General features: G+C 38.7%; 2 protein-coding genes across 5 annotated transcripts in view; one reads left to right on the plus strand and one right to left on the minus strand.

Moving 5' to 3' along the window:
- On the plus strand, window positions 1-10,571 carry LOC125068216 (cullin-associated NEDD8-dissociated protein 1). Of its 2 annotated transcripts, none has more exons than XM_047677282.1 (24): window positions 1-197; window positions 307-476; window positions 554-767; window positions 990-1,124; window positions 1,278-1,435; window positions 1,514-1,676; window positions 2,501-2,674; window positions 2,957-3,065; window positions 3,334-3,467; window positions 3,856-4,016; window positions 4,154-4,359; window positions 4,756-4,934; window positions 5,196-5,324; window positions 5,401-5,532; window positions 5,603-5,774; window positions 5,876-6,024; window positions 6,253-6,443; window positions 6,962-7,160; window positions 7,366-7,485; window positions 8,112-8,249; window positions 8,544-8,732; window positions 8,808-9,051; window positions 9,264-9,410; window positions 10,058-10,571. In XM_047677282.1, the coding sequence occupies exons 1-24, from the start codon at window positions 156-158 to the stop codon at window positions 10,186-10,188; spliced, it is 3,786 nt and encodes a 1,261-aa protein (XP_047533238.1). In that variant the 5' UTR covers window positions 1-155; the 3' UTR covers window positions 10,189-10,571. The 2 variants fall into 2 exon arrangements, with proteins under 2 accessions (XP_047533238.1, XP_047533247.1); XM_047677291.1 differs by having other exon boundaries at window positions 6,283-6,443.
- LOC125068198 (COP1-interactive protein 1) overlaps window positions 10,441-13,873 on the minus strand; it is a 23,749-nt gene continuing 20,316 nt past the window's right edge. For all 3 annotated transcript variants that reach the window (XM_047677262.1, XM_047677253.1, XM_047677270.1), the window contains 6 exons: window positions 13,306-13,423; window positions 12,954-13,063; window positions 12,632-12,791; window positions 11,876-11,976; window positions 10,756-10,903; window positions 10,441-10,642 (listed from right to left, as the gene is read on the minus strand). In XM_047677262.1, coding sequence (XP_047533218.1) covers window positions 10,580-10,642; window positions 10,756-10,903; window positions 11,876-11,976; window positions 12,632-12,791; window positions 12,954-13,063; window positions 13,306-13,423 — 700 coding nt within the window. In that variant the 3' untranslated portion in view covers window positions 10,441-10,579. The remainder of the gene's footprint in view (window positions 10,643-10,755; window positions 10,904-11,875; window positions 11,977-12,631; window positions 12,792-12,953; window positions 13,064-13,305; window positions 13,424-13,873) is intronic.

Here is a 13,873-nt window from a genome sequence, read left to right on the forward strand (position 1 = left end):
TTTCGATTATTTCGCTGGCAATAGGAATAGGTTGTTTTTTGGATATACTCAAATGTCTTTAATTTGTTTTCTAATTTATAGAAAATAGTTTTTCACATGTTTTTTACTTTTTGGGGTTCAAGTGTCATCGTAGTAAAAACTTGAATTATATCAAAATGGCTAGTGTATCCTATCAAATCGCAAATCTTCTCGAAAAGGTACCCGGCACCTATTATTCAATTTTATTACATATATATATATATACAAATTGAGTTGTACAATACACGGAAGACTTATATTTTGAACAAAATAAAATTTTATTTGTAGATGACATCTAACGACAAAGACTTCAGATTTATGGCTACAAATGATCTGATGACTGAATTACAAAAAGATAGCATAAAACTTGATGATGATTCAGAAAGAAAAGTTGTTAAAATGCTTCTACGTTTACTTGAAGATAAAAATGGGGAGGTTCAAAATCTAGCAGTGAAATGGTATTCTTTTTAATCAGTTGCTTTATTTAATTAATTTGTGTTGATGTTACAATTCACAATAATCCTGTTACTTTCAGTCTTGGTCCCTTGGTAAATAAAGTCAAAGAATATCAAGTGGAAGGAATAGTAGAAACTCTTTGTGCAAACATGCTTTCAGACACAGAGCAATTGAGGGATATAAGTAGCATTGGTTTAAAAACAGTTATATCAGAACTACCCCTAGGTTCGAATACTCTGGCTGCGAATGTGTGTAAAAAAATAACTGGAAGGCTAAGCAGTGCTATTGAGAAGGTGTGTAAAACTTCTTAGTTATTATTTTATAGTTCCATTACACAACAGTTTTAAACTAAATATCTTTGTAGACTTTTAGTTCTTCTTTATTCAAAAATTCTGTGTTATATTTGTAAATTCGCACCTACCGTTTGCATTAATATATAGTCACATTACTAATAATGCTTGTAATGTATTTTTATTGGATTGAAAACAATAATAATGTGTAATGAATAATTTCAGCAAGAAGATGTGTCTGTGCAATTAGAGGCTTTGGATATTTTAGCGGATTTACTTAGCAGATTCGGAGGGTTGTTGATTTCATTTCATCCAATGCTGTTGAATTCTCTGCTTCCTCAGCTTGCCTCTCCACGTCAGGTTAACCAAATACATAATAAGAAATATATTATTAAATAACAATGTGTAAATATCATAAAAACATATTGATCTATATTGGTAAAAATTGAATAAGTGTGTTGTAATGTTTTTAAACCATTTATCGATGAACACTAAAGTACTATCTCTTTCTAGGCTGTACGCAAACGTACAATTGTGGCATTGTCACATTTGGTCATGTCATGCAATGCATCACTCTACAACAAACTCATAGATCATTTGTTGGAAGGTTTAAGTTCATCAACATCTTCCAGTGTTAGTCGTACCCATATACAATGTATTGCATCTATTTGGTAAGGCATAAATATTATCATTATTTCCTTTATAAAGTTACCTTAATAATGTCATACTATTAATTCTTTGTGTTTTAGTCGTCAAGCTGGTCATAGATTCGGTGAACAGTTGTGGAGAGTGGCACCTCAAGTCCTTAACCATTCAACAGACACAGATGAAGAATTACGTGAGCACTGTTTACAGGCATTGGAGGCATTTGTACTTAAGTGCCCAAAAGAAGTCCAGCCTCATATTCCAACAGTAAGTCTTGCCTTATTAAGGTAACTTTAGTATTTTTTACCATTTAGTGCTTAACTTTTTTTTATTTTATATAGATTATAGTGATCTAAAGTATTTATGTCGTAATCCTAAGTATGTATTATAAATCTAGGCTGTTCTATTACAAGACATTACTAATATTATAATGACATAAAAAAATATTTGTATAAATAATTGCATTATGTAGGTACAATTGTATCTAAAAGCCTAAGTTAATGCAATTATTAATGTCAACAAATCAATTTTGAAGAGTTGGTCATGAAGATGTCTTGTACAACTCTGGAACACAATTATTACATTAACTGTATGATGTTATTCTGGCACATTAGAATTTATACTTGTCCTTGTCACACGAGCTGACTAAAGGATTTTTGTTAAAGCTTTTAATTTTATGTTCAATTTTGTTACTTAATTTATTAAGTATAGTCAAGTCCGCTTTTAATGTGCTCAATCACACACACACACTTGTTACGCTTTATTGCGCTTTATTCCCTCTCTGTTATAAACGGTTGGCACAGTAATCTGACACAATATTAGAGAGTTCAGGCACAATAACAATGGCTTTATTTGCTTTCCGATGCATGAGTAGGTAAGTCATTTGGACTTGGTGTTGTTATTGAAAATCTATCACCTGAAAAACTATAACTTTTTAGTAGTTTGACCCGACTTGCGATCGGGATTTGCACCCTTATAGCTAGACACTAAATCAACAAGCCAATCAAGTTTTTGCCCAATGTCTTTGCACAAGTTATTTTTTCATTTTTGTCATTAGACTGACATTTAAACATATCCATTTCTTTTTATAGATTATTGACCTGTGCTTAAAGATGATTACATATGATCCTAATTATAACTATGAGGATGATGAAGAGGGCGGGGGAGGAGAAGACGAGGAGATGGAGGATGAATCTTTCGAGCCTGATGCGGAACCGGAGTCGGACTCTGAGGAATACTCTGATGATGACGATATGTCCTGGAAGGTACTTACACTCTCTTAAATTTTTAATAAGTTTGAAAGTTTTTTTTGTAATAAATAATGACATTAACAATATTGATACTAATTTCTTATAATTGAGGTTTAATAAGATAACAAATCTTTTGAGCAAATTTTTTATAAATATTGTGTAGTATCAGCAATATTATTATGTAACTTATGGAATGGAATATCTATATACATTTGATTATAAAAGATTTAGGATAAAATGGTATATTATCTTATGTTGAGTAATATTTTAATAAATTGTATATTATGTTGTTCTTAGGTCAGACGTGCGGCTGCTAAATGTCTCGAGTCAGTTATAGCAACGCGCCATGAACTATTAGCTGAAATGTATCAAAATGTATCTCCAGCTTTAATAGCAAGATTCAAAGGTAATATTTTTTCTTGAAATGGAATGGAAATAAAATTAATTGTAATGAATTCGAAATTTGTAAATATGCTGATAAGTAGTGTTTTAGTAAGTTTTTAATTTTATATAATATTTTTTAGATCAGTAATGGGTTAGGATCAGGGTCGATTTTTTTGTTAATATGCGTCAGTTATTTCATTTACGAAATTCGTATTCTAACGAATAAATTAATAATAGTATAATTATGAGAGAATAGAATTGTCGTGAGCGTGCTTGTCTTCGTGTCGCAGAGCGCGAGGAGAACGTGAAGTGCGACATCCTGAGCGCGTACACGGCGCTGCTGCGCGCCACGCGCCCGCCGCCCGCGCTGCAGCACGCCCTCGCGCACGCGCACGACTCGCCGCAGGCGCTGCTGCTGCACAGGGTGCGTGACGTACTGCATGCTATGATTTTGTGCCTGTATGCAATTATCTGGACGGTATTTACTCTGAAGGCTTCGACACAATGAATCTTTTATCTAAATTGATACTCGAGCGTCCATGCTTGGTGGGAAGTCTTTGTGTAAGCCGGTTTGGGTAAGTCCCACTAAACATATATTCTTCCGCCACGCGGCAATAAATATACTTGTGTTGTTTTATTTCGGTTCGAAGGATGAGCGTCAGTCAGTCTAGCCTAGGCACAAGGGTCATAACATCTCAGTTCCCAAGGTTGGTGACGCATTAGCTATGTAAGGGATGGTTAAAATTGGCCCACTTGCACGTCCCACTTGAGAGGCCGCCAAGGTATGCTAAAAAAATAAATTGTTCCCGCAGGTACCGGGCGTGGTGCGCGGCGCGCTGCGCGTGATCCGCGGGCGCAGCGTGCGCGCGCGCTCGTGTGCGCTGGCGCTGCTGCGCGAGCTGCTGACCGCGGCGCCGGGCTGCCTCTCCGACCACGCCTCACGTGTCATCCGCGCCCTTACGCCGCCACTCACGTATGTCGAATGTCTCGTTACATATCGAAACACTTTCATTGTTACTTTTAGATTGAACTATTAGTCTTTTTAAATGATTGAATTTCACCTAAATGAGTAATGAACTTTAAAATTGATCACAAAACCTCGTTGCTCAGTGACAAGGGCACGGCGTCGTCCATGAAGATAGAGACGCTGGTGTTCGTGGTATGGCTGGTGCGCGGGCATGACGCTCCCGCGATGCGGCCGCACGTGGCGGCGTTGCTGCCCGCTGTGCTGGCTTGCGTGCACGACCCCTTCTACAAAGTCACCGCTGAGGCGCTGCGTGTTCTGCAGACGCTCGTCAAAGTCATGCGTCCACTTGGTTAGTGCTCTCGTTCTGTTCCTAGTCCGTCTAGCTGCGATTCCCTTATTATAATTTGTGTTAACAAAATAAATCAACTTTAAATTCTCTTGAAAATTTTGATACATTTGTACATATAACAATATGTATATTTTTTATTTTATTAATCAGAATATATTGTCATGACATTCGTAAAATGAACGATAAGCTAAAATACGGATTTATTTTATATCACATCACACGTTATTTGAGATAAAAAGAGAATATTTAAAAACATATAAAATTGGAAACTAGTAAACTCATCCGCACACCCACAGTCTAGAAGTTTACGGTAATACGGGCCGAGTTTTTTCACTACACAGTGTAATATATGCAAGCTATGTTGATGGTTAGCTAAAGCTGTTCCTTGCCCCGCAGAGTCTCTGGAGGCGGGCGGCGCGGACGCGGCGCCGGCGGAGGAGCTGCAGCGCTTCGTGCCCGCCATGTACGAGTGCACGCTGGTGCGCCTGCGCGCCACCGACATGGACCAGGAGGTCAAGGAGCGCGCCATCGCCGCCTGCGGGCAGCTCATCTGTCACTTCGGAGATTACTTAGAGGTACATCCGAAGGTCGTTCAGGTCAAAGTAGTAATGGGGTGGCAGTTTTGATCAGCAGAAATGATACCTGTTCAAAAGTATTTGATGTTAAACTTTTATATTTTTATTTGTATTTAAAAGATATTTTGGAACAGTTTTAATGTCTTAATAGTTTTATATTATTTTAATAGATTTGTTCTATTAGGAATTCATAAAACACATTAACAACAATTAAAACACAATATCTAGTTGAATGTATGATTATTATTATTATTTTTACAGAATGAGCTTCCCGTTTGTTTGCCGATATTTTTGGAAAGATTGCGAAACGAAATCACTCGTTTGACAACTGTGAAAGCTCTCACTAAAATAGCTTCCTCTCCCCTGCGCATCGACTTGCGACCGATCCTGGTAATTTCATTTTTTCATAAACATACAACCGGAACCGAATCGAGTCATTTTCTACACGAAGTAATCACATTTTCAGCCGGACGCCGTGCCGATACTCGGATCCTTCCTGAGAAAGAACCAGCGGGCCCTGAAGCTATCGACTCTGGTCCTGCTCGACACCCTCGTTCAGAACTACAGCAACGCCATCAGCATAGAGCTGCTGAGCAAGGTAAGCGGCGACGCGGAAGCGCTCGCCCGACGCGCAGCCTCACACGACCGACCGTCTGGTCTCGCGGCAGGTGCTGATGGAGGTGCCGGCGCTGGTGTGCGAGGCGGACCTGCACTGCGCGCAGACGGCGCTGGCGCTGGTGCGCGGCGCGTGCGTGCGCTGCCCCGCCGCGCTCACGCCCGACGCGCGCGCCGCGCTCACGCCCAACATCCTGGCGCTGGCGCGCTCGCCGCTGCTGCAGGGTACGCCTCCGTCCTCTGCGTCGAGAGTTAACGATTGCGTTCGCGAGGCATCGCATTCGATGCCGAGATGTCGTTCGTACTTGATATCGGAGTTCGTTCAGGTGGCGCGCTGAAGGCGATGGTCGGGGTGCTGTCGGCGCTCGTGGCGGCGGACGTGGCGGGCTGTTCGCGTCGGGAGCTGCTGGCGCTGCTGGTGGCCCCCGTGCACGCCAACGCGGATCATGCTGCGACCCCGCACCACATCAAACAGGTACCCGAACCCTAATTGGAAGCACGAGTGTCGTGCTTCAGAAATATACTTCACTCCTCTTTAATTTTATCATATATTATCTATAGATCGATGTTTTGATCTTCGGACTTTGATATCGGCTCTAAATCTTGATATATTTTAATCGTTAAAAGAATTCATAAATCAATAGAAAATGTGAGCAAAGTGAACTTTGACCGGTGACATATTAAAAGCGAAGATTATTATCAGTCTGGAGTACAGCGGACGCTTCCTCGCCAGGCCTACCACTCGCTGGCCAAGTGCGTGGCGGCGGTGGTGGTGTCGGGCGGCTCGGACGCGCTGGACATCACGCGCGGCTTCCTGAGCGACGCGTCGCACCCGCACGCCGACACGCAGCACATGTTCGCCCTGCTGGCGCTCGCGGAGATCGGGAGGCATCTGTATGAGGGATTTTATTATTTTGTCTTAAGTGTATCACATTACTGCCGACTTGTAAAAAAGACCCACGTCATTCTATTACGCATAAAAAATAGATCTGTAAATCTCACTTATTTTCCAAACATTCTCTTTTAGGGTAAGCAAACTAAGTAATTACCTAATTTACATAAACTAATCGCGCCGTTTAGTAAAATGGCTGAGCCATCTATATAAACTAAGAATTTTGGGCAGTCTTGATTTTAAGGACAGGTGGTCCATAATATGATTTTTATTTTATTTTGAAGATAAGAAAATTTGTATTTAAAGTCAATTTAAATTACAATATAAAGTATTAAAATGCCAGCGATTGTTTTTACTGACTATACAAAATTTCAACACTATAGATCTTGTATTATTTCTACAGAATCATCTTAATATTTTCAACGTAAATTTACGTGACTTATGGTACCCGCATACATGAGACATAAATAAACACCTTGCACGAATATGTATATCTTACGACAGGATTTATATTAAACAGGGACCTCAGCTCAATCCCGAATCTGAAAGAGGTGCTGTTGAGTTCGTTCGCGCCTTCGTCGGAGGAGGTGAAGTCGGCGGCGAGCTACGCGCTGGGCTCGGTGGCGGTCGGCAACCTGCCGGAGTTCCTGCCTTTCATACTCAACGAAATCGAGGCGCAGCCTAAAAGACAGTACCTGCTCTTACATTCACTGAGAGAGGTTTGGACATTCTTACCCTTTCTATATCTTGTTTTTGACGCCATATCTTAAAAGTATTTTTAATCTATCTCATATAATGTAATCGATGTACCTTTATACGAAATTATCTGAATATGTTATAAACAGCATATGCACTTCTGATTTTGTTAAATTTAACAACGTGAGTTTTATTGTCGAACTAAGTTATTTATGTCTCGTATCCTAGATAATAGCCTGCGAATCGTGTACGCCAGAAGGAGTGGAAGCATTGAGGCCGTTCATACCAGAAATTTGGGTGCAGCTGTCAAAGCACTGCCAGTGCGCTGAGGAAGGATCTCGGAATGTAGTAAGTTACCCTTTGCTTATTCTATGTGATATATTGATATCACTTCGTAATTAGTATTGACTAATTACGAAGAGATATCATTTGTTTGTTTGTATTTAGAGAGGTAATCATCGGAAAGAATGATCCAATTCTAATTTTTTATCCGCTGTTAGATTGGTACATAACTCTTGAGTGCTATAGGGTATAAATTATATTGATTAATAAATTGATAGTTATTCGTATAGTAATTATTATTTCATCGATACATTGCTGTTTGACTACCTTGTTTATCCAGTAATTATATATAATATAATCAAATAACGATGTCATAGGCTTAAGTCGCAGGTTGAGTCAATGAAACATTACTTTCTGTCAAGAAAACCTGGAAAATTACATTGTACTGTGCATATAAAGCGATTATTTACGATCACCTATTGGTGTAAAACTAGTGGTAGTGTATGATTTTCCGTCCCATCGGATTAAGAAAGTGTATTAGTGTTTAGGCACAGTTGTGCAATATCTCATGCAGTTTTAAAGAATGGTTGGTGTGGCTTTTTTGGAAGAGGTACTCTATTGTTGTTTTATCATTTTAATTTTTGTTGTATTTAAATTTACTGTCTATAATAACAAATGTTTTGTTTCTTTAGGTAGCGGAATGTTTAGGAAAATTGTGCTTGCTGGAACCTCAAGATTTATTACCGCATTTAAAAGAATTTTTGAAATCTCCTGAACCACTAACAAGAACAACCGCTGTTACTGCAGTCAAATTTACTATATCGGATCAGGTTTGTTAAGAATGTTTCACTTACTATCTTCATGGTCAAATAAATATTTTCTTACTTATAAATGTGGATCAATTTTTTTGTATCCAATCTGTGTAAAGGTACCATTTCTATGTAATATCTTAGTTTCATTCCCTTCTTTTATAACAGAACCTCATAATGTGTTTGGTAATTTTAGTCGTTCTGTTGAGAATATTATTGTCAAAACGGCGTCTACGTCTACAATTGTCAGAATAATTTAATCTGTAGACATTAGCAAATGTGTAGTAGTAAGTAGTAACCGCGAGTCGTGCGCAGCCGCAGGCGATCGACGGGCTGCTGCGCGCCTGCATGTCGGAGCTGCTGCTGCCGCTGCGCGACGCCGAGCTGGGCGTGCGGCGCGTGGCGCTCGTGGCCTTCAACTCGGCCGCGCACAACAAGCCCTCGCTCGTGCGCGACCTGCTGCCCGAGGTGCTGCCCACCATATACGCCGAGACCAAGGTCAAGGTGAGGGCGTCGGCTCGTGCTCCGCGGTTCCTTCGTCGCTTCGACTGACTAAAGAGAGCACGTCCTTTTTAACAGAAAGAGTTGATCAGGGAGGTAGAGATGGGCCCCTTCAAGCACTCGGTGGACGACGGCCTCGACCTGCGCAAGGCGGCCTTCGAATGCATGTACACGCTGCTGGGCACGTGTCTCGACCGCCTCGACGTGTTCGAGTTCCTGCGGCACGTGGAGGACGGCCTGCGCGACCACTACGACATTAAGATGCTCACCTACCTCATGTGCGCCCGACTCGCGCAACTGTGTCCCACCGTCGTCCTGCAGAGTGAGTCGATGCATTACCATTAATGTACCTTTTTTCAAACAGTTCGCTTTTTTACTCTCATAAGCAGAGCGTGTTTAAAAGTATACAATGAAAATATCAACTTCTATATACCGGTGCTAATAGTGCTTCGTAGACGTCAGGTGACGTCAAGTGACGTCAAACGGCGCTCCCATTGCATTCGGAAAGTTTACTCGATAGCATGCTATGTGTAGGACTAGAGAGCCTGGTGGAGCCGCTGCGTGCGACGTGCACGATGAAGGTGAAGGCGAACTCCGTGAAGCAGGAGTACGAGAAGCAGGACGAGCTCAAGCGCTCGGCGCTGCGGGCCGCCGCCGCGCTGCTGCAGATCCCCGACGCCGGTACGTCTTTAGTCCTTGGTAGAGATTGACGTGTAGGGTACAGACTTTTCGGCACTAGTGTAGCCATTTTTACCGTATTCCCGAATCAGTAAAATGATAATATGAAATCAACAAAATTATTTTATAAATTACCGTCGGGTGTTGGATCAATTGCTAACCTGACCTGCGTTCTATCCACTTTTAAGTTTACATCCAAAGATCTTTTAACAACAAGGGTGATAAACGCCATCTATTAACGAAACATCTATGAACACCCTTTTAATAATCATTTTAATTAGATCTCAAGCCAAGGATGTTCTTTAAACGAATAAGGAGATCTAAAAAAAAATACTTGATGATATCTATTAGATTTAAAGAGTTCTGTCCCTTATTTTATTATTAATATATTACTAATAATAATAAAAAATATATAAAATCCACCATCCATTCAAAATTCATCGAATATCTTATCTTTTCTTATTTACCACCTATTTCAATTACTGTTTCGGTTAAAGGTTGACTAACATTCCAAGTTTGCTAAGTCAAAGATTTTGTTCGCCGTATAAGTATTTTAAATACATGTCATGAGACATTATTAGTAAATAATACTTAAGATAAATGATCTTCGTTCTTAATCATATATTTTCATCGATTAAACTTTTTTACAGATAAGAATCCTCATTTAATGGACTTTGTCACACAAATCAAGTCGTTCCCCGACCTCCAGCCCATCTTCGAGTCCATCCTGAAGGACTCGTCGGGCGGCGGCGTGGACTCCAACCTCATGGACCAGAGCTAGCCGGTGCGCCTCGCAGTCCTGCGTCTCGTCCGCGGTACCTCACGAGGTCTTTCTTTTCGTTTAACTTAAGTTTTATACCTACACCCCTCTACATTGTAAAAATTATAGCCGATATGGAATAAGACATTGCGGTTTTATTCAACAGTTATAATTATAAAAATTACAAATATAAGTATCGCTAACTAGCACGTAAAGCTAGGCGCATGTCCGTGCATCGGTAGGAACGGGGACGAAGGCATTTAAGGGGGAAACTAGAAGGAACATAGTCTTTATTAGATGTTTTTCTTCGATAGTTCTATCTGATATGTATTGTGATATTATTACAAGCTACGTGGAATATTCGTAGGAGATTGGATAAATACAATAAAACAGCGATTAATTAATTCTTCAATTATTTTCCTTTCCTCTTCACCCCGGGGGTGGCACTCGAAGCTCTAGCGGCGAGAGATTCACTCTGTAATAAAAATAGAACAAAAATGAAATTTAAATATATCGATATTATATAAAAATGAAACAAAAATTCGGTATAATGAATATCGGTATAAAACAAAAAGCTTATCTACGTACCGGCTTGACAGTGGTACGCGACAAAGTGTTAGCGCTGGCGTTGCGAAGAATTGGCTTCGTAGCAGTCGAGATACCGGTCGTGCTGCCAGTGGTGCTGCCGGTAGTGCTACCGGTTGCGCTCCCTGGTCGGTCTGGACTCTGGTCTTTACTGTAGAATAATTACAATGTCACTTATGCCCGGTTTTTTACGACGACGCTTAAAGTTAAATTGTCAGTAGCCATTGGTTCAATAAAGAATTCTAATAGTTAAACAATAAATGAAACCAGTTCCTTAATGTGCCACTTCAGAAATTGGTTTCAACATTTTTAAATTAAAATAGCTTTAAAATATTACTATTTTTTCGAATGTAAATATTTGATCAAAATTAAGAATAGCTATAAATTGCGACGATTTGTAAATTATTAGTGGTCGCATGAATATTTCTCTTCTATTGAAATATTTAAAAAACAAAAGTCAAAATACTAAAGACAATCACAGTACCATCTGCAAAACTTTTATTGTTTTGCAGATGGTACTTTGACTTATAATTAATATCAGAATATTGAAATCAATGCGATATTTCAATTTGAATTCATCATCCGTACAAATTTCGATTGGGTTGCTTTTACAAGCTTAGGGCGCTTATGTGTAAATTAAATTCTGCTACCATCGAATTAGACTCTAATTAGTTTGCTCGGTTTCATTATGCTAATCATACTAGTATTGTCTTTTGAGTTATATTAATATTCAGTTTATTTTCTGTAATTAAAGTAAATAATTTAACGCGTAATAACCCATTAGTAATTTTAGGCAAAATCAAACGTCGGTTAAGTCGAAGTTTAAACGGTGAATATGACATTGCGTTGCTCGGAAATGTATCTTCAACAGTTTTATTATGAATAAGTAAACTGCTAATAATTGTGCGCCAGAAACCGGGCCTTAGTATAATATTTATAAAATTTATTTGGATTCATCTTTCACTCGAACATTTCTCTCTGTGGTTTAGTTAGGTAAAGCTTCATTAAAATTACATAATTTTAGTCATAAATGTTTAACTATTGTATTTCTTTTTTTTGTACATATTGAGGCTTAAATAATAAGACGTTTTACAGCTTGAACTATTTGGTTATTACTTATTACCTGTTTCCTTTGGTTAGCTGTCCTTTTCTACTGAACATATCAGAAAGTCTTCCTCGTAGATCTCGTCTACTGCCAGTTGCGCTCATGTCAGAGTCTGAACCCTGATGACGTTAAAGAGTTTGAAATAATATTCCTTGATAACACTACCTATTCGTGTTAGTAGTTTTGCTTTTTTTAAGGTATTTTTTTTATTAATTATAAGGAAGGCAGAGGAAAAAGGGTAACCCGATGTTTGGTCACTAACTGGCATTGTCAATTTGTTGGCAAGAAAGGGGTCGAAGGTGTAATGTTTCTCGTCTGTAATTATACTATAAGTCATCTTATAAATTCTATAACTCATCAATTCCTGAGTTTTAAGATGATTAGCGGCATAATAACTTGCAAGTGGGTTGTAACCCATATGGGTCTCAGAGATCTACAATCAGTTAAATTACTTTCACATTCAATTATATCTTTGAATTGATTCTGCTATTATTGTTTGTGAAAAGATTGTTTTCGATGGTTTTTTTTGCGAACGTCTGTTTCATACTACAACTGTGACTGTACTAAAGATGTGAGTTTTATTCTTCTATTATAATTACTAAAGAAATAAATGAACAATTTTCGATTTTTTATATAATAATGTAAAGATTAAAATAATTATAGAGCCATGTCGCTCTACTTCTTCTACTAATTTCTCATTAGATAGAGGCGTTTGAAAATTAAGAGAAAAAAGATAGCATTTCGATTTATGGGATAGAGTGATTAATTTGATACCTGTGATACAGTTCCTATGGGTCGGAAGTCATCACCGCCGACGTGGTCATCGATGGAACGTGATTTAGTGAACTCTTTCAGTTTACCAAATAAGCCTTTCTTTTTCTTCTTTTTATCGGATGGCAACACTTCACTTTGGACCGATCCTCCTGATAACCGGCTGTGTATAAAACGACAATTTGTTTTATATTGCACTCATAAAACAATTGGTCCTGTACGTGATTTATAAATTATGACTGGTAGAACAGACACTGCACCAATTTGCTCACTCTCTTGTGCACCATTGTGCGATCACCACAGTTTGTTCGGAGAAAAAACTTACCTGTCGAGACTAGCATCACGTTGCATAGTGAACATTCGCATGTCGGAATCACCATCCAGAGACTGCAACGACGATACGCTGTTGTCGTCTACAGTTTTCCAAATAGCACTCTGAAATCATAACGTGATTGTATAATTTGATCATCTTAAGTATCCAGTTTGTTGTAGCTGTTTATCTTGTACAATTTGATATAAATATAAACTATAAATTAAAACAAAGTTTGCCGTAAGTTGCTAGGCTGAAAAAAGTCCGTAACTTTGCGTACGGCAATATTGCTTCATAGATTTACGAAAAATATCAAGTTAATAAATGTAAGAGGCAGCTGGCTTTTCATTTATAAATATTTCGTTACCTGTTCCTTAGTAGTTTGTTCTAGCGATATGGATCGTTTCTTCAGCGAAGGTGCGCGGGAAGGCGTCCGAGAGGCCGGTGTAACCGATAGTGTGTCACGTGGTTCCGTCGACATCGCACTGATTGATCCATTTTTAAATAATAATTATCAATTTAGATAATATATAATAAGAATGTTATATTTGAAAAGTCATTATAGTTATTGTTATAATTTTTGCAATTAAAATTTCCGTAAAAGAGGGTTTTAACATACAATGAAGAATATTAACATGGATAAGAAATAGAGCTAATATATATATATATATATATATATATATATATATATATATATTATATTAATATTGGACTAACTTATACGACCGCAATCCTGGACTCAAATCTATCAAGGATTTCCCAGCAACAGATTCTTAGAGTTTTGAAGTTTGCAGTACTAGTATTCCTAGGCCTTAGGCGTTTGAGCTTACACTTGTGCACTATAATATTTACAGTGCATTTGCATTAGCCCTTGAGAATGGTCGCAGTAACAGAAAAGGATGAGGTGGACACAAAATACATTTTATCTCGGGAAA

This window comes from Vanessa atalanta, chromosome 1 (assembly GCF_905147765.1).
Source record: "Vanessa atalanta chromosome 1, ilVanAtal1.2, whole genome shotgun sequence".
NCBI classification, from domain to species: Eukaryota; Metazoa; Arthropoda; class Insecta; order Lepidoptera; family Nymphalidae; genus Vanessa; species Vanessa atalanta.

Excerpts from the sequence above, each read along its gene's own strand:
- LOC125068216 (XM_047677282.1), top strand. The coding sequence starts at position 156 with ATGGCTAGTGTATCCTATCAAATCGCAAATCTTCTCGAAAAG. Across the intron at positions 768-989 it reads TAAGCAGTGCTATTGAGAAG|CAAGAAGATGTGTCTGTGCA; the intron begins GTGTGTAAAACT and ends GAATAATTTCAG. Across the intron at positions 4,360-4,755 it reads CAAAGTCATGCGTCCACTTG|AGTCTCTGGAGGCGGGCGGC; the intron begins GTTAGTGCTCTC and ends CTTGCCCCGCAG.